This window comes from Galleria mellonella, unplaced genomic scaffold (genome assembly GCF_026898425.1).
Source record: "Galleria mellonella isolate WM207_F2 unplaced genomic scaffold, CSIRO_AGI_GalMel_v1 utg1260, whole genome shotgun sequence".
Lineage (NCBI taxonomy): Eukaryota > Metazoa > Arthropoda > Insecta > Lepidoptera > Pyralidae > Galleria > Galleria mellonella.
Window position 1 is genome coordinate 141,256 of NW_026441985.1, and position 19,620 is coordinate 160,875.

The 19,620-nt window shown below is 31.1% G+C and overlaps 1 protein-coding gene across 1 annotated transcript in view; it reads right to left on the bottom strand.

Moving 5' to 3' along the window:
• Window positions 1-1,494: 1,494 nt before the first annotated feature.
• The window catches only part of LOC113510904 (acid sphingomyelinase-like phosphodiesterase 3a), an 87,853-nt gene continuing 69,727 nt past the window's right edge, over window positions 1,495-19,620 (bottom strand). The window contains exons 5-11 of the mRNA XM_052900110.1: window positions 19,317-19,519; window positions 16,516-16,673; window positions 10,194-10,227; window positions 9,911-10,048; window positions 6,500-6,612; window positions 5,243-5,430; window positions 1,495-3,666 (exon numbers count right to left, since the gene is read on the bottom strand). Coding sequence (XP_052756070.1) covers window positions 3,444-3,666; window positions 5,243-5,430; window positions 6,500-6,612; window positions 9,911-10,048; window positions 10,194-10,227; window positions 16,516-16,673; window positions 19,317-19,519 — 1,057 coding nt within the window. The 3' untranslated portion in view covers window positions 1,495-3,443. The remainder of the gene's footprint in view (window positions 3,667-5,242; window positions 5,431-6,499; window positions 6,613-9,910; window positions 10,049-10,193; window positions 10,228-16,515; window positions 16,674-19,316; window positions 19,520-19,620) is intronic.

Below are 19,620 nucleotides of genomic sequence, written 5' to 3' on the forward strand. Positions count from 1 at the left end.
ATATATCATATATATATACACACACATATATATATATATATATATATATATATATATATATATATATATATATATATATATATATATATATCTTAGACCTTTCCCATAAGGGGGGGGGGGGGGGGGTCAGTAGTTGCCATAGTTGGTAGGTAAATTAGCAACCGTATTTAGATTTTGGTGATGTTTTAAGAGGAATGCTGCTGCCCATCCCTCGACCTGTAAGCTCCTTTAGTGGCCTCTTATGACACCTACAGGAAAGGAAAGGGTGGCGTATTCTACGCCAGGGCCACTAAATTACCAGATGTTTAATATAGTAGCTGTGTTTTAATCCCAGATGTGATCATCAAAGATAAGCAATCGTCTACTACTCCTATGTGAGGAGTACTTAATTTTGAATCTAACATGCCAAATATTCACCGATTCAGCTTATGACCATCTTACTTTATTTTACTGAACTAGATGTTATTCTGCGGTGGTTTATTTTACGGTACGTGTTTCACCTCTAAACGGGGCATCTTAAGGTAAATTAATGGATTGTTGTTCGGAGTCTAGTGTTAACCATTTAGCGCCCAGACTGTTATTATAACTGTGTCTGGACGCTGAACGGCTACCTATTACTAGCCAAAGCGATCTATTAATTTACCTAAAGATGCCTCGTTTAAATGTGAAACGTGTCGCAACATATGGGTGGACTAAATAACGGTCGGAGATGGATAACTAATATAAAAGCTTGTACAACTTTTACTAATAATAATAGATAGTCAATCGGCAAATCGTCATAGTCGTAGAATACTGACGGATCTTTATACGCAATATTTGTCAGATCCATCAGTATTCTACGACTATGACGAAATGTTGGTAGTTGCACACATACTAATGGTAGCGGAATTAAACAAAATAATTCTAATCAAATACCTGTCACCTTTTTTTTAATATATAATTTAGGTAGTACATAATAATAATATAAACTAATAATTGATCCCACCATAATACAGCCTGCTGATGCCTAATAGGAGTACAAAATAAAAAAAAAAATGTTTCGACTTAAAATATTCGTGTGACGGTTTCAACAATACTTGGGTATCATTATTATATTGTCAATTGTAACAGACTCAATAAGAGATATATCGTCATAGTCGTAGAATACTGACGGATCTTTATATGTAATCTTTGTCAGAGATGTCGTCAGTATTCTACGACTATGACGATATATTTCAAATTTCATTTAAATTCGTTCATCCATATAAACGTGATTGAATATGAAATATTTTTAATGAAGTAATTTAAATAGACTCAGGTAAATATCGTGCAGTTTTATATGCACGTAGAATTTGAAATGTACGAGGAATTGAGCAATCCTTTATCCTGGTCAATTAATATGCTCCGGCCATGCGACTCAGTTGTAGATACTGACTGGGCAAATTAAGTTAATTAATTAAGTTCAATATAAAAATAGTATGAGGAATTTTAGGGGTGTGTAATAAAAACAATAAATTTGAATACAGTTCTTTATTAAAAATTAATTGAAACATCCAGATTAAAGGCCTGCGCGTACGACGGACATTTCGTCAACAAAAAACAATTTCCTCTTTGCAAGCCGTGTACATTACCTGCACAACAAATATTTGTATCATTCTGAACTAAAAAAACAGTTGATGATTGTTTTTCGTTTTAAATGTGGGAAGACGAAGCGTTTTTCTAATGGAAAATATTGTGTGTGTACAATTTGTCCCTCGTCTGCGTAGGCCATAATATAATATGGGGACACTCAACTTTTTATATGAATTCAAATAGGGTTGCCTATAGTACAGTCGCGTGCAAAAACATGTAAATTCATCCATCTAAATGTCGCTAGCACGTAATTAGTGATATTCATTGTTCTCGACTATTTTTTTTTTTTTCATTACAAGTAAACTAATATGTTCATTCGATTATGTGCGTGTAAAATAAAATACAACAAGCGATTAAGATATGAGAACTTACAGTCTAATTGTTCCTCATTTACATACAATTATTTACACAGTAAAACTTTCTAATTTCGAATGCAATACGTAATTTTATTATGATAAATTTAAATTTTACATGCGTACCACTAACTTATGTTAAAATCACATTTTCTTCAATAAAAGTGTGGTTTAGTATTAGCATGATTAGTTAAACGTTATACCTTTTTTTTAATACAAAATTTAAGAATACAAATATGTATTCTAAGAAAACTCACTGTGGATGCCTTTATTTTTTAATTACCATTAAAGAAAATCAATTTTAACAAAATTAGCACAAATACGTGTCAACTGTAAACTATTATGTTAAAAAAAAATATTATTATTAAAATATATAGGATGATATTAATATTCTTTTAAAAGAGTGTTCTACTAATGACAAACATATTTTCTAAGATAACAAGTAAAAAATGTAACAAAAAATTTAAAACATCCCATCACGACGCTTCAATAATCCACACGTCCAACGACTCCGTAGTCGCAAAATGTTATCATTTTTCGACTTACTTTGACAAAAATATTTAATTACACTAACAAAATACTCTTTTAAAAAAATATATGTACATATATACAAATAATATTGTGTTCAATAAAAGAAAAAAAAGCCAACTTCAGTTGTGGCAAAACCTGTTACTTTAGATTGCAAACTAAAGTGCTGAACCCATTTTGATAAAATTTCTATGGGTCCAATCTGTAAGTATACCCTTTTAAATAAAGAAAATAATTTTCGAGATAGGTTTACAACTGACAGAGTTATGAGGTAACAAACACACAAAAATAATATAATAATCGAATTGAAAAAGCCTTTTCCCGTGGAAGTCAGTTGAAAATACAATCTAAATAAAAATCTCCTCAATTTTCAGTCGTAAGTTACCGTTGTATCCAACGCAGTGTATTTTTATAAAATATATTTATTTTATTATGTTTAATATACTTTACATTAATAAATATTATGAACTCGACTGTACCTATTATGATCACAATTAAATATATTCTAAACCTGACGGAAATTACAAACAATTTTTATGTATCTAATTTAATTAGTTCTAATATATTTTTTACTTTCTCCTTCATCTATTACATAGTTAAGAGATTTTACGAAGGTTCTATATACAAATTTATCGATTTAAACTATACAATTCCATATTTATTATACAAACCAGAAGTTTTTTTTTTCTTAATTCTACCACATTTTGGTAGCGAACTATATCACAAATGCCTTTTAGCGTTCCCCAACATTAATGTGTAGTTGCACGCTTCACCTCTTTATTAAATAATTTGAAGCATTAATGATTATACCTTAGTTTTATCTAAAAATTCTAGACATTTTTAAATATTCGTAATAGCCATACAAAACTCGATCTTAGTAACTAAACGATTGAGTCCTTTCCTAAAGTTTATAAATATTTAATTTCGGCACAGTACACTATAAAAATATATTTATAAGAGAACTATTATGAACGCTAGTATAGTAAGTACGGTGATAAGCGGTGCGACAAGCGGAACGGATTTGCCGGCGGCGGCGAGCGCGCTCGCTGCAGCTTCGACACATTGTCTGTATGCAACATGCTCGAGACACGTGATTGCGCAGAAGTGTTGGTGAGCGCAGGCGCCGTCACACGAGTCCGAATTTTCATGTCTCACGTTGTAGGCTCGTATGTACCTGTGTACAATATTGAATTATAGCATTATTATTTATTTAGGTTTAACTGTAAGAAGTATGACAATAAAAATTTTATAACTTGAAATCATCATTATTGTTATATAGTTACCTTTATATTGACATGTAGTAACTAATTTATAATGTTAACTATAATTAATTTGTAATGTTATTTTTATTTTATAATTTAAATGTTATTATTATTGTTATTATTTATTTTATTAATTTCAAAATTATAATGTAAATATTGACTTGCCATTGTGTGACGAAAATTGTTACATTGGTTAATAAAGAAATATGAATATATGAATACAAATATGAATAAAAAAAGAAACTGACACAATGCCATTTTCATTTGATGATAGTTACCACTTGTTTGCGATTCCAAGTTGTATAAAAAAATATAATTAAATTATGTTCCATAAAAAAAAGTTCAATTCTGGCAATTTTTTTATGAGACTAATCTGTAAGTATATCCTTTTAAATATATACAGATTTTTCCAAATCGGTATACAACTGGAGTTATGAGATACTAAACATATAAAATACAACCTAACTGCGATCCTCCTTCTTTTTGAAGTTGGTTAAAAATAAATTGTAAAAACCTTTGAAAGGCTCACAGACACGCACATAAATTAACTATTACTTTGTTTATTTAAAATAAATGTAAAACGATATCCGGTGAAATAACACACTGGGTACAAGAGCTGAAAAATTTCATATTCTGTCCTAATAATCGGGATTCGTGATTTCATTATATCTTTAGAGATTTCTCCAAATTGGATATTGTTCGCCATGGCATATCATATATCATATTAGTCCATTGTTGAACACAAGCATAATATTGGAGACGTTCGTCAGTAGTTGCCATGCTTGGCAGGCATATTAGCAACTACAGTCAGGCTTTAAAGGTGCCTTAAGAGGGACGCTGCTACTCGTCACTCGTCCTCCCTTAGTCGGCTCTTACGACACCCACAAGATAGGAAGGGACTATTCTATACCGAGACCATACGGCCATTGCATGTATTTCAGTGTAATTACAAAACAATTTGCATTATGTAACCGTATAGAGGATATAGTATGACTGTTCTTTATACTCATTATAAGAGACCTAGCATTTTTTTATGCAACATAGGATGGCAAACAAGCTAACGGCCCACCTGATGGAAAGTGGTAACCGTCGCCTATAGACATGAGTATATATCATTGAAATAACAGAGTATACTGTTTCGCCCATGATACCCCCCCATGCGTTGCCATTCCTGAGGACTCAAGTGTTATTCCTCTGCACCCTGTAAATTCACTGTCATATCTCACCCTGCAAACCGAAACATAGCGATATAAACACAACTGCTTCGCGGTAAAAACAGGAATGGGTCAGAGGTGCTCAAGCAAACGACTTGTACAAAGAATATTTGACAACTAATATTTTTATGTCCACTGAAATGTACACCTATTGTGTTTTACTATTAGCAAGCCTCTATTGGTAACATAAGTAATATGATAATTCAATTAACAAACTCATTGTACGGAACTTATGCAGAAACGTAATTGAGACACAGGTAGAACCGAAACTTACTTGTTGAATACTGCGGTCTCTTGCGGCGTGCCTATCCGAAGTTTGTCGGCCAAGTTGTGTAGTGAGTTGGCGGAAACGTCATGTAAGCCGTAGTACTGGGTGAGGTTGTATTCCGCTGTCCATTCCGCTGCGCCCGTGTTTCGGTTAGCGGCCGATAGGTCTAAATAGTATTGAGTGTAGTCCAGCACCTGATAAATGGATAAATTGACAATGATGAATGACAATATTATTTTGGAAAGTTTTATAACATATAAATAGTAAACAATTATTTGATTTTGTACTAAAATAAATCATAATATTTATATACTTTTCCGTAAGTAACACAATGGCTATTTTGAAGCATATTCTGTTATTAATTACAGAATGACTTACTAATATTTTGTTTTTCTTGAGAGTTAAATATGGCTGGTAAATCAAATAAATTCTTTACCATTATTTCTCTTGACGTATTTGACAAGTCGGTTTATAACCAACTATAAATTCATATGTAATAAACCACTTTACATCCTAATTTCGTCGTATCGAGTATCAATAATTAACTAATTTGACGTTTTGTTGACAAAACTTCTATTTATTGCTATTTTTATATGCTATTTTTTTAGAGCTACTAGTAATTGAATTAAAAATTTACCGAATTAGAGAGATTTTAAAAAATAATATACATGTTTACGTTTTGCCTATAAATTAATATATATGTATTAGTTAAAATAGCCGCCATTTTCAATTATTTAAAAACAAGAATACATTCTCAGATGCTTATCTTTACTTAATATTCAGATATAAATCAAGGTACTCAGTAAAGATAAGTATCATAACGAATGGAATAATCCCCCCCCCCCCTCCTCCCCCCGTCGCTGGAAAATAATACGGCAACGATATAGCCACGTTGACCAAAGAGTTCAATATAGGAATTTAATACAAGGTTCCCTTTCAAGTTTTCTCCCTTGCACTAGTACTGGTATTAATGAAAACTTAATCAATTTGAACTGATGCAATGTTCATCCGGTCTTATTCTATGTCCTGTAGTCCAAGCATAGTTGTAAAAGATCAATCGATTTGAGTACAAATCTGATTAATTGACATTTGAATTTGACATTTAGAATTTGGAAATCGATAGAATTATACTAATTATAAATGAATCAGAAATAATTATAGTCGTACTAAAATATATACTGTTTGTAAATAACACCATTTTATAAAACAAGAAATAAGATTTAATGTGTTTTTAATTATGACTTCTTTATGGATAATTAGTACCTTTCCATTGTTAGTGTCGAATTTGTAAAGTCTAAGTCCAGGGTTCGACGACCCAGCTGGATCTCGATGCGGGCTCACCGACGGTGCTAGTAACGCCCAAGATACTGGTCGGTCTGGAAAATAATTTATTATCAGTGTCTAATAATCGGAACAAGAGCCCAAATAGATTTATTACACGAGTAATAAATACAATACAATGATACAAACTAGAACAAAACTTTTTTATTTAATGTATTGTAATGGAATGGTAACCCCAGGTTGTTGACGTAGTTGATTGACAAAGCAAGTCATCATCTTGACTAAAAGGCTATGCCAGGAATTATGAGCGGTACAGTGTAATACTCTGTGGTGCTTACAAAAGAACACATACCCAATTGCGCGCACTCACACACATGCACACATGAGCACACAAATACACATTCGAACACACGCACACATACAGAGAGAAATGTGAGCAGTCACATACTTTCACATACATATATACCACATAAAATGTCAAACTAGCTGATGGACCACCTGATAGAAAATGAATTAAATTTTAAAAAATATTTTATTATATAATATGATAAAAACAGTTTGAGGATCAAACAACAATTATTACGATTTTTTTACATTTTTTGAAACTATTTGGATATCATTAAAATACAAGGTTATAAAATTTGATGTCAACCAATATATTTTTAATATAATATCATCATTATTCCTTAGGGTCGTTTATATTACTTATACTTATTTATTCTTTATAATATCCGTAAGTAGGTGTAGAAAATTTCCTGGAATCGTGAATTCCTTACAACGAATTTCCAATTTCAGGAAATTTTATACTCTTCATTTTATTATACATTATACCTAAATACCGGCAGCTATGTATCTATATAAAGTAACAGTAAATCCTGTAAATATCAAAATTAGCTATTTTATCCGTTAAAAGAATTCTTCATTTGATTTATTAAAAACCTTTTATATATCTGAGTCGGTAATTCAACTGGGCATTATGGAAAAATCAGTGAGGATCCGTAAAAGTTTTTCTGTAAATGTAGCTATTATATAAGCTCTGTTGTAGAATAATACTTCTTTTTTATGATAATTCTTTTGTCGATTTTTATTATTATAATCTTTTTTCTATTAAAATGGTCTTATAATATTTTTAAATGTTATCAAATTTTTTTACAGATATTTTCCGTGCACGAGTCAAACTTATACAATATTAGCAGTTCATTGGTAGTGTAACCGGGAATACTCTTAGCTCCAATAGCAGAGATATGTGAGTTTGTATCCCGTAAGGTCGTGTCAACTAATCGTTCCATATTAATTTTGTTACCTTTGAAGTACTTAATAATTTGTGATAATTTTTTTTCCTTTTATTTGAATACATTTATAAAATAGAAAATGTTCATTTAGCCTTATTTGTTTGTCTGTATAGTTTTTTTTTTTAAAGCATAAGAGGTGTACATTTTATGTAATTTCCGCAGCAGTAAACTACAATAAACTAGAACTTGATAAATTAATTTTCAATTTACGATTAAATTCATAATATATTAATTAGTATGAATATTATCCGTTACATTGGTAAGTAGATTTTAAATTAAGGTGGTGATACAAGTAGATATTATTTATATGGATTATTGTAAAGCTTTCGACAGAATTGATCATTCGTTGTTGCTATAGAAACTAAACAAGATAGGAATTAAAAGAGAGTCTCTTAAGGTAGTTTTCATCCTATATCGATAACAGATCGCAAACTGTCGTCATTAACAATAACATACTTAGCTCATTTCTAGCTGGATAATTATATTTAATGGAGTTCCTCAAGGTTCCCTTGTTGGGCCACTTCTCTTTCTATATTTGTGAATGAAAATAACAAGTTTTTTTTCCACCTACCCATTGTCTTATTTCCCAATATCTTCTACTGAAAAGTTGTCTGAAAAATTGCTTAGCGATAAGGCCGCCTTTTGTATCACTTTTAATAAAGAATAACGGTATTTATTATTTTTATAAATGGTGCAGTAAGGTGTAGATAAATAAATAAATGACATTGCAAATTATTTCCATCATTCCCATTTGCTGTGTTTCGCGGATGACATGATTATTTACCACAGTTTGTTCTGTGACCGATGCTAATGCTCTACTAGCACATTCACTTCGCCTTGATGAATATTGCCGTCTGAATGAACTAGAACTTAATCTGATTAAATGTTCGATCATTAGTTTTTCTTAAAAAGTATTCATTATTAATTATATTTTTAAAGGAGAAATACTCCTGAGACATCATAGTTTAAAAGATCTCGATGTTATTTACGACTCTAAATTAATATTCGATAAATACGTGAATAATATAATTTTCCTAACTCTGTCTCTTTTAGTAATACAAAAACATTTAAAATTTTATATTGTACCTATATCAGGAGTTTATTGGAATATGCCTCACAAATTTGAAATCCACGATACATTTACACGCCGTTTACATTTCACGTATTAAAAATATAAAAAAAAGTTCATGAGATATATATGCTATCGATTAGGAATAAAGGTATAGCCTATCAATATATTTACAATTATGTAAACAATTTCATTTATTACCATTAAGTAATAGACGAGAAATATCAAATATTACTTACTTGATAAAGATCATAACGAATGTTGTCTACTGTCCCGAACTCTTAGTAAATTAACAATAAATATTCCTAACATATCGTCTAGTCATTACAATAAAATCATAATCATCATTAGTGTACTAATGTTCATGATTATTTATTTTGTATTTATATTTTGTTTAATATATTAATTAAATAAAAATATATTCTATTAAAACAATTTACATATCTACAATTTTAAGGTAACGTCAAATGTCTGTTCAAAGTAAACAAATATTTAATTTGATTTCATTACATTTCACATCTCTGTTGTTTAAACAAATTATCAACGAAACACATTTTTGTATCGAACATGTAATATTTATAATAAATCACTGGTGTTATTACTTATACTTTTATTTAATGCTAATGTGACAATAGCGAGTGGTATGTTAAGAAGACGTGAACTCTTATTGTAAAAAGTTTTTAATTGGGCTATTTTATTTTTCAATAAATATATGGTATATGATATTAAGTATAATTATGTCATTGTATCCTTGTATTTATAGGGTTAGCTTTTAAGTGTATATGTATATATATATATATACATATTAATATATAACTAATAATAAATCTCCACGTATATTTATGAATTATAAAAAAACGTGTGAGATGGCTACAGTAAAGGTAAGTACATATATACAATTTATCTAAATTATTCTAATTATGCGTGGAAACCTATTATTAATTATCTGATTCTTATTGTAATATATATTTACTGTTATTTAAAAAAAAACTGTTGGATTTCCTAATAAATAAATAGAAAGTATCCGCTTACCATGATCGTATATGACTCGGAATGTATCAGCGTGGAGGTGACCAAAGAATTGTCCAGCGATTATTCTCGAATGGCGGCGAACAGTTTGAAGGTATTTTGCGTTCGCGTCGACTGAAGTGTCGTACGCGTAGCAGTCGTGCAGTGTGGCGTATTTCGGTAATAAAATAAATAATCATCTAATCGGCTCTATATTTTTTATGGAACAATCTTTAAGCGAAAATACTTTTTTAATAAATCGTTTGCATGAATCTGATGATACTGTTGACGTCACAAATTCAGTTGACGTCACCAGGGGCCGCGTGGCCCACTATGTACACCTGTTAAAAACATTACAACATTAAATTAGGTCTAGTTTTTGAAATATATCTGTGTAAAAATTACATTTGTTTGTGTTTGTTGTTGTGTTATGTTTAAAAATTACATTGAATTAGGGGTTTTCTTTTATTCTAATTTTTATTGAGGCTTCAGTACACCTTCCTATGAGGCTAGCATTGAAATGACTATCATTTATTAAAAAAATCGAGTATTAAATAGTACCTAGTGTTTATTTATTTATTTACACTTTATTGCACCAAGTAAAAAAAGAGATAACAAATACAGTAAATATTAATGAGAAGTGATACAAAAGGCGGCTTTATCGCTAAGCAATCTCTTCCAGACAACCTTTGGGTAGAGGACCCGTTGCGCGCTTTCTACTGCTCCTGCTACCTCGACTGCTCATCCTCCCGAAATAACTTCTCTCGTTCAACGCCGAGGACGATCCGAGAAAAAGACAAAGAGTAGGTGGCGCACTATTACATAAAGTTTAATATGTATTTGTCAAAAAATTATAACATTCAATTTAATTTATTGATGTACTATATAAATTGAATATATAACTTTCTGATACGTATATGCGTTAGTGTCCTTAAAAAAACTGATTTTTAAGAACACCGCGCTGTAATCTCTTGGGAAAATCTTAGTAAATATATTATTTTAAAAAAAACAAACAATATTCAATTAGGTCTATTTTTAGTTTACACCTGTTAATAAATTAAAACAGTATTAGACCTAGTTATTGGAGATACGGAGTTAAAGAACCAAATATAACATATGAGGAGGGAAAGAAGACTGTTAAAGATAGGATCTAGCGGCCACATTGCTAGACATATACACATATCAAATATCAGGTCGACTTCTGCACAGTTTTGCTGAAAATAACATCCTATTATTGGTGGTCTGCCGACGTATATAGATAGCGGTTATTCTATTTCTATTTTTAAAAAAAGTACACAAAGTTTTCATTAGTTCCTTATGTAAAAGCTGCGGTCTTGTCGATAAAGCTCTTGACACTCAATCACTCAATTTTATGGGATGCCTAAAATAGAGTGTACATTTATGATTTCTATAAATATATGTTCAAATAATGTTGCTATTATTGGGATTAATCGATAGTACAATTAAAATTACGAATAATTCAAAAATCAATCAAATAATCAGTAATTAAGTATGAAATAATATATTGTACCGATATAATAAATCACTTGTAGTATTGCTTGAATACAATCGATAAAATTGTGTAAAACTTGTGATTAATTTAAGACACGTGCAATTTTAATTTACAAAAGATTCATAAGCAAGGATGCACCCAATTACGGCAACCTACTGCGTTTAATTCGAAACTTCACAAAATAAAGTCGTATCGTTATAAACACGAAAGTTATAATTAAACACAGGAGTTACAATGCGGTCGCGTACACACAACGTACTGTACAAAAGTTATATTAAAATTTCTGACAGATTTATAATGTAAGAATGCATTGTTAATTCTAATAAGGAACACTCGCTCTCCCCACCTTTCTGAAATACATTCTAACCGTATCAAATACCATATTTCCGGGACACGAGTATAGCCTAAAATATTATGGTAGTTCAATTATCTAAATTGATAAAATACTCAATCTAAATATTGTTTTTCAATATCTCAAAGACAAGATTTTATTTCGATTGTATTTTCTTCATGTACTCGTATATATTATAATGACACCATGTTTTGTCAAAAAATGAAAAACATTTTTGAACAAATTAATTAGTAAATGAAAATGATATGTGGATATAAAAAGAAATCTGTGTGTTTATTTAAGATGGAGTAAATAAATGATGTAAATGGCTACCCCTTCCTTTCCCGTGGATATCATTAAAGCCGACTAAGGGAACTTAATGGTCGAGGGATAGGTAGAAGCGTCTTAAAACATCACCAAAAGTCTAACTGCGGTTGTCAACCTGCATTACAAGCGTGGCAACTACTAGTAAAATCCTCCCATACGGGAGAGGCCTATGTTCACCAGTGGATAATTAACGACTAATATGATGATGATGAAACAGATGATGGAATTAAAATTTCATTCAAATTGGTTTAAAACTTTATAAATAGAATTGGTTAATTCAAACGTTTATGCAAATTATGACGTTTAAAATAATTAGTAGAAATTGACCTACTCTTAATATTTATTCTGTGAGCATTTGTATTTTGTACAAGTGTTTATCTGACACTCATAACTGAGTTATTACGGTTCTATTGTAATTATTCATATTTATGAATACGAAAATCTATATAACCTACCGATATAGGTATGACTAAAACGTATTGATACGTTACAACAAAGCAAAATCCATTAAATGGATTGTAAATTCATTACTAAATTATTATATAGTAATATCGACATATTCATAGACAAATATTAATATTGTTTCATGTATATATTCAAATGGAAAATTATTATAAAATAATTACATATTAACATGTTAAATTAATTACATAGTAAATCATTAGTAGTTCTATCCGTGAAATAATCAGAACCTACGTGTATGAAAATGAGTTTGAAACACTCTTATTCCAATAACATAACTCGTGTATTTTTTTATATTTTTTATGCAACTTAGAATGGCAAACAAGCTGACGGTCCACCTGATGGAAAGTGGTAACCGTCGCCTATAGACATGAGTCGTGGATGGACATAACAGAGTATATATACTGTTTCGCCCATGATACCCCCATGCGTTGCCATTCCTGAGGACTCAAGTGTAATACCTCTGTAACCTGTAAATTCATTGCCATATCCCACCCTTCAAACCGAAACACAGCCATGCAAACAAAACTGCTTCACGGTAGAAACACGAATGGAACAAAGGTGTCCAAGCAAACGACTTTTGTACTGTCTCTCTCTGGTAGGTATATATGAAAGGACATAGGTCTGTGGCATTCGGATTTCTTAGGTCACCCTTCAAAGTAGTGTTACTTTCATAATAATCGTTATATAGTCCGATTCAAGAAAAAATAATCGATTTTGTATCCATTATATAATTTACTATCTATCTCTCTATCAACCCACCCACTCTTTTTTGGCGCGCCACTTCTAACGGTCCTGTGCTAACCACATCCACTGCTTCCCCGCTGGGGGAAGGGGCAAGTTAGTAGATGACTGTTCACGATCATTCTCTTATTACTAAATTATTAAAATTTATTCACATTTCAATATGCTTGGGGAAATTTGCGTATGTCGAGTACACTTCAATAGTAGGAGGACTACCCCAATAAGAAGGACAGTACCTACTGTGTATAAAATATATATTTATATTATATTCATATTTCTTTATTAACCAATGTAACAGTTTTCGTCACACAATGGCAAGTCAATATTTACATTATAATTTTGAAAATAATAAAATAAATAATAACAATAATAATAACATTTAAATTATAAAATAAAAATAACATTACAAATTAATTATAGTTAACATTATAAATTAGTTAATACACGTCAATATAATGGTGACTATATACCAATAATTATGACTTCAATTTATAAAATTGGAATTGTCACACTTCTTACAGTTAAACATAAATAAATAATAATGCTATAATTCAATATTGGCATTTAGGTATTCTGTCACGTTGTAAAAAGGGTGTTGTTCAAAATATGTTTTTATTTTATTTTTAAATTCATTTCTCGGCAATTGCGTTGCTGTATTGGGTAATTTATTATACATTTTATCGATTATTATTGATTAAGATATAGTAATTAATGTTAATAGAATGTTGTATATTTTTATATAATTTATTATGTTACATTGCATTGTACTGTATTGTATTGAATAGTGGAAAAACAAATATATATCACCATCACACTCTAGCCAAGTTTTTTAATTACTTAAAGCAATTCTCATTACACCCGCCTACAACATCAACAAAGTAACAGTTAGGGAACCTTCACGCATATTAAAGTCACAGTGTACGCCCACAGCAATACAATAAAATAAAAGTCACATAAAATATTCAAGGCAATCCGTCGACTAAGCCGAAAACCTCTTTAAAAATTACTTTTCCGTGCAATTTCGAAGAGGCGATTAGATTAACGAGTTTCTAATCTGTAATTTATTAGAGCGCTGGGGCCGGACTTCCTTACCTTAGTTCCGGGGTTGTAGTTATGAACCGCCTCGTAATGTTACTAACCACTTGTTAATACAAACAGTTACAGTACTGTTATAATACGTGTATGAGCGGTGTGTGGTTGAAAACCCTGCTTAACACGAAACGTAATAAGGTATATTTTAAGCGACTTTAAAAAATACAGGCTATCAATTTGCCTATACTCTACTTTTTATGCCTATGTTACGCGATCATGTAGCCATTTCTTTAATAGATTTGATAATTTTATTTGCATCCTCTACATCCTTTTCCATCCTATGGAGAAGTAAAAGATATAGGAAGTGTGTGTATATCAAATTTCATAGCAATTGGTTAAGCCGTTATGACGCTATAAGGTGTCAAATAAAAAAAAAACTCAAATTCACATTTATAATAATTATAAGGATATATATATATATATATATATATATATATATATAATGAAAAGCGAATACAACAAAACACAACAAACAAAATTTCTATTAATGATGCAGTTTACTCCCGCGTTGGGCAGATCATTATACAAAGATCAAAATTCTTATTTTCAGCTACAAACAAGTAATTTCTTTTAGACATTTGCGCTGCATGTTTTATGTTTTTTTTAGTAAGTGGATTTGTTTAGTTTCAATTATAGTAGAAGATACCCTGTTTAGATACTATGGGATTTGCTTAATAGAAAATAGTAATACCAAATTAAGTAAAAATTAAACTAAGTAGATGTAAATCAAGAAATGTTTTATAAAAGACAGAAATAAACGCGAGTTACCAGAGTTAGTTTACCAGAGGGAGACTTCGTATAAAAGTCATTTGCTGGGGTACCTCTATCCTGGCTCTGTTCCGGTTTTAAAGGTATATGGGATATGGCAGTAAATTTACAGGGGACTGAGGAATAACACCTGAGTCCTCAGGAATAGCAACGCATGGGGGATATCATGAGCGAAACAGTATACTTTGTTATGTCCATGGTACTGCTCATGTCTACAGGCGACGGTTAACAATTTCCATCAGGTGGGGCATCAGCTTGTTTACTATCCTAAGATGCAAATAGAAAAAGGTAAATTAATAATAATATACCTGCATTTAACTATAAAATTTACCTAAATGATCACATTAATTCCCGTCTCTTATAATACATAAATAACTTCTTATTTAGAAACGAAATTTATTGCAAATACATGAGTTCGCGCTCTCAGTTCATATTTTCTACGAAATATCTCATCATTCATCGCATTATGAAAAGGTTGAGGTCTCTATTTTTTGTGGAACACACTGTACACTTGTGTATAATCCACCGAATTTTATGGACCTCTCGCCCTTAGGGCGTAATATTAACGGCCTAATACTGTTTAAACGGTGAATTGAGCGAAATTAATTAAATTATTACTTTTATACCTATAAGTGTTATTTTAACCCTTCTAATATTATAAAAAGGAGGGAAAGAGATTGTTGGTAATGGTTAATAACAGCCCCATTGCTAGCAATATACCCTATCAGGTCGACCTTTACGCGGTTCCCCCCGAACCATCGTGCTGAATTCTTGCCAAATTGTTCACGATGGACCAACTGACCTGCCTTCATCTTCACCTATCATCCATAACTGGTACCTTGCCAGCGTATAATATCATAAAAATGTTGGCAAATAATTAATTCAACTCTTCTACTCGACTAAAAAGAAAGACAAAGTGTTGTGTGTTTCATCAATTTATATAATATTAGTGTATAATATATGGATAATGAGTGACTAGCCTATATATCAACGCAGAATTGAAATCACTGAATTTTGAAATCTTGCAAATAAGTTCTTTTTATAACGTAGGCGAAAAATAACAAAAAAAAAAAATAAAATTAATTTCTTTAGGGGATAAAACGGAGGTTGAAATATTCTATAGAATATTGTCATTTTAAAAGTTATACCTTGGTTCAAAACAAAAATTAATATTTTTTTTAAACCACTGAGGTGGTAAACAAGCATACGGTCCACATAATGGTAAGCGGTTACCGACCGACTCTGAAGCAACCTTTTTATCACTTGTTTATTTGCTTTTGAAAAATTCACCCCAAAAAGCGGCGAAATAGAGGATGAAAGTATACCACACGCAAGTGAAGCTGCGAGTGCAAGCTTGTAAATAAACTTAAATGATACAACAATAATACTCACCATTTCTTTATTGGTCGTGGCTTTATCCAAGACAGCGTCTAACCACTCCCATTGGTTTCTCGCTTGCAGACTATTAGACTCGCGGATACTAAATAGATTCGTGTTCAGTGCTACTATTCTTAGCTTGCTATGTGATTGCTCGATAGTATAGTAGCCACCTGGAAAGCAATACAACATTTAACACCAAAATTTTTGTTTTTTTTTTATACAACTTAGAATGGCAAACAAGCTGACGTCCCACCTGATGGAAAGTGGTAACCGTCGCCTATAGACATGAGCAGTACCATGGACATAACATAGTATACTGTTTCGCCCATAATACCCCCATGCGTTGCCATTCCTGAGGACTCAGGTGTTATTCCCCTGTACCCTGTAAATTCACGTTATATCCCACCGTTCAAACAAAAACACAGCCATGCAATGCATGTAACTGCTTTACGGTTGAAACACGAATGGTTCAGAGGTACCTAAGCAAATGACTTTTGTACAAAGTCTCCCTCTGGTGCTGTCAATAATTGGTGGTAATATCGAATTAATTTTGAAGTGAAAACTTCTTTAGGCACATGTATGTTATTTATTACTTCTAATGTAAATCAGTGCAATAAATGAAAATGTTGTTACTATTCTAATCATCATCATCATCATCATCATCATCTCAGCCATTAGTTGTTCATTACTGAACATAGACTGCCATAAGTAACGGTCCTGAGTCACCTGCATCTACTGACTCCCTGCAATGTACTTGAAATCGTCACTCCATTTAGTAGCTAATAGTTCTATTTTCCATTTGCACGTATAACCACTTATAAACCAAAAATAAAAGCAAAAAAACCAAAGTAACTGACATAGCGCGAATGATAAGCTAGCAGAAATGGCAATGAGTGGGTCACATAGCTCGAAGAACCGACAATCGATGGGGAAGAATGGTTCTTGAGTGGCGACCCCGTACTATACTGGGCGTGAATTTACTGGGTACAGAGGAATAACACCTGAGTCCTCAGGAATGGCAACGCATGGGGGTATCATGGGCGAAATAGTATACTCTGTTATGTCCATGGTACTGCTCATGTCTATAGGCGACGGTTACCACTTTCCATTAGGTGGACCGTTAGCTTGTTTGCCATTCTAAGTTGTATAAAAAAAACTAATACACAGATAAAAATAATTTCTAATAAAAAATACTTCTTAAATAAATGTTTTATAAAAATGATGTTCACTTTGTGAAGCTTAGAAGTTTTTATTTCAGACGTGAAATCCTACGACTGACTGAGGGATTGAACTCTATAAACGAACTACTTGCACAGAAAAGGATTTGGATTTGGAGAAAGAGGAGGAATGAGTAGGAATTTTGAGATAGAAGTTGTCAGTACTACGTAAAGAATAAGAATTGCTCTCGCCAAGAAGTACAAAACGTTTTTTTAAACATTTTTATTGTTTTTGCCAATATTAAATTTTATAATATTACAGATTTTATAAAATAATAAAATAATGTTTTTAATTTTTTAATAATAATCATTCCACTAATTAATATAGGTTTACATAGCTTATGGTGTGTAGTAATTATCTAGGTTATTAGACGTTATTAACAATGTAGTAAGTTTTAGGAAATTGAAACTTACTCCCCTTTTGTTAATATTAATAATTACAAGTAAGTTCTCCATTTGTCGATAGATGTAATTCGAGTGTGTGCCTGATATGTTTAATTTGTGTACAATTATTCGACAGTAATCCAAGCATTATTAATAGTAATTGCTTTTAATTACAAGTACGATAAATGATGACGTTTTAATATTTGTAATATTATTAACCATTGTAGATATGGACAGAAAATATTATTCTATACAAATAATGATAGTGATGATGATGATAATGATGATGATGATGATGATGGAATATAGTTGAACTTATACTTCAATTAGACAATTATTTTGTTCATTAAAACTTTACCAATTTATAAATGTAAAAGTGAATTTTGTTTGTTTAATTATCATCTCATAACGTCTTAATAGTTTAGTCGATTTCAATGAAATTTAGTATACCTATACTGTATAGAAGGAAGAACAGTAGCTAGTAAACGTATCCGTATCACGCGGATGAATTCGCGGGTAAAAGCCAGTATTCAATAAATGTAACATTTCATTTTGTGTATTATATTATAATGTTATTTAGTATATATTATGTATAAATTTTTAAAGCCTTTAAATTACCAAGAAATAACAGACAAACAACACGCTTTCACAATAAATACAGTGAGCTTAAATTGCAAACAATAATAAATATATATATTAATAAATAACAATAATATACAAAATGAAGGAGGCGAAAATTTTTATAAAGGCTTGGGTCAATGCGTTGTGAACAGAAACGATGGTTGCCGTTCCAAGTCTTATTTGGATCAAAGAAAATTTTTAGCAATTCAACGGGAAAATGATGCAAGCATTATGGAAGGGAGGAGATAGATGGATTAGGAACGAGACAGTATATTATTTTTATATTTCTTATTTTTTATTAATAATATCTTTTATTCTTATATTATTATTTATTTATAGTAATTATTTTGATTAATTTAATATAATTGTAATTTAATGGATTAATTTATCCAGTTGAGTTTATTTTGTACTTGTGTTTACATTTAATATTGCCCTTAAATTATCATCACATTTCGTCTATTACTTTGTAACTATGATTCTTGTAACAGGTTCGAAATATCAACACTATAATAGTATCAAATATATAATTATGTATATATTATATATTTTTCTACAATAATTAACAATGAAATAGCAATAAATAATTCATACCATTTTGAAAGGTCTGTAAGGCCTCCAGTGGTAACCAGTGCATCCAAAGGTTTGTTAATTGGGCGGATGGTGCGGGGTCTAAATGTCCCAACACTGGGAACACAAAGTGTGAACTGAACGTCCTGCTTAGTAGATCCGTCATGTTTCTGATCGCCTGGTACTTGTCGTCCTCATTGCCAGTATACCGGGCCGCAATGATGTCACTGAAATGAGAGCTTTATGTTTAATCGTATACGTTATAAAATTCTAGCGACTCACCCCCACTTCATCCAATAACTCATATTTTTATGTGTCATATTATTAT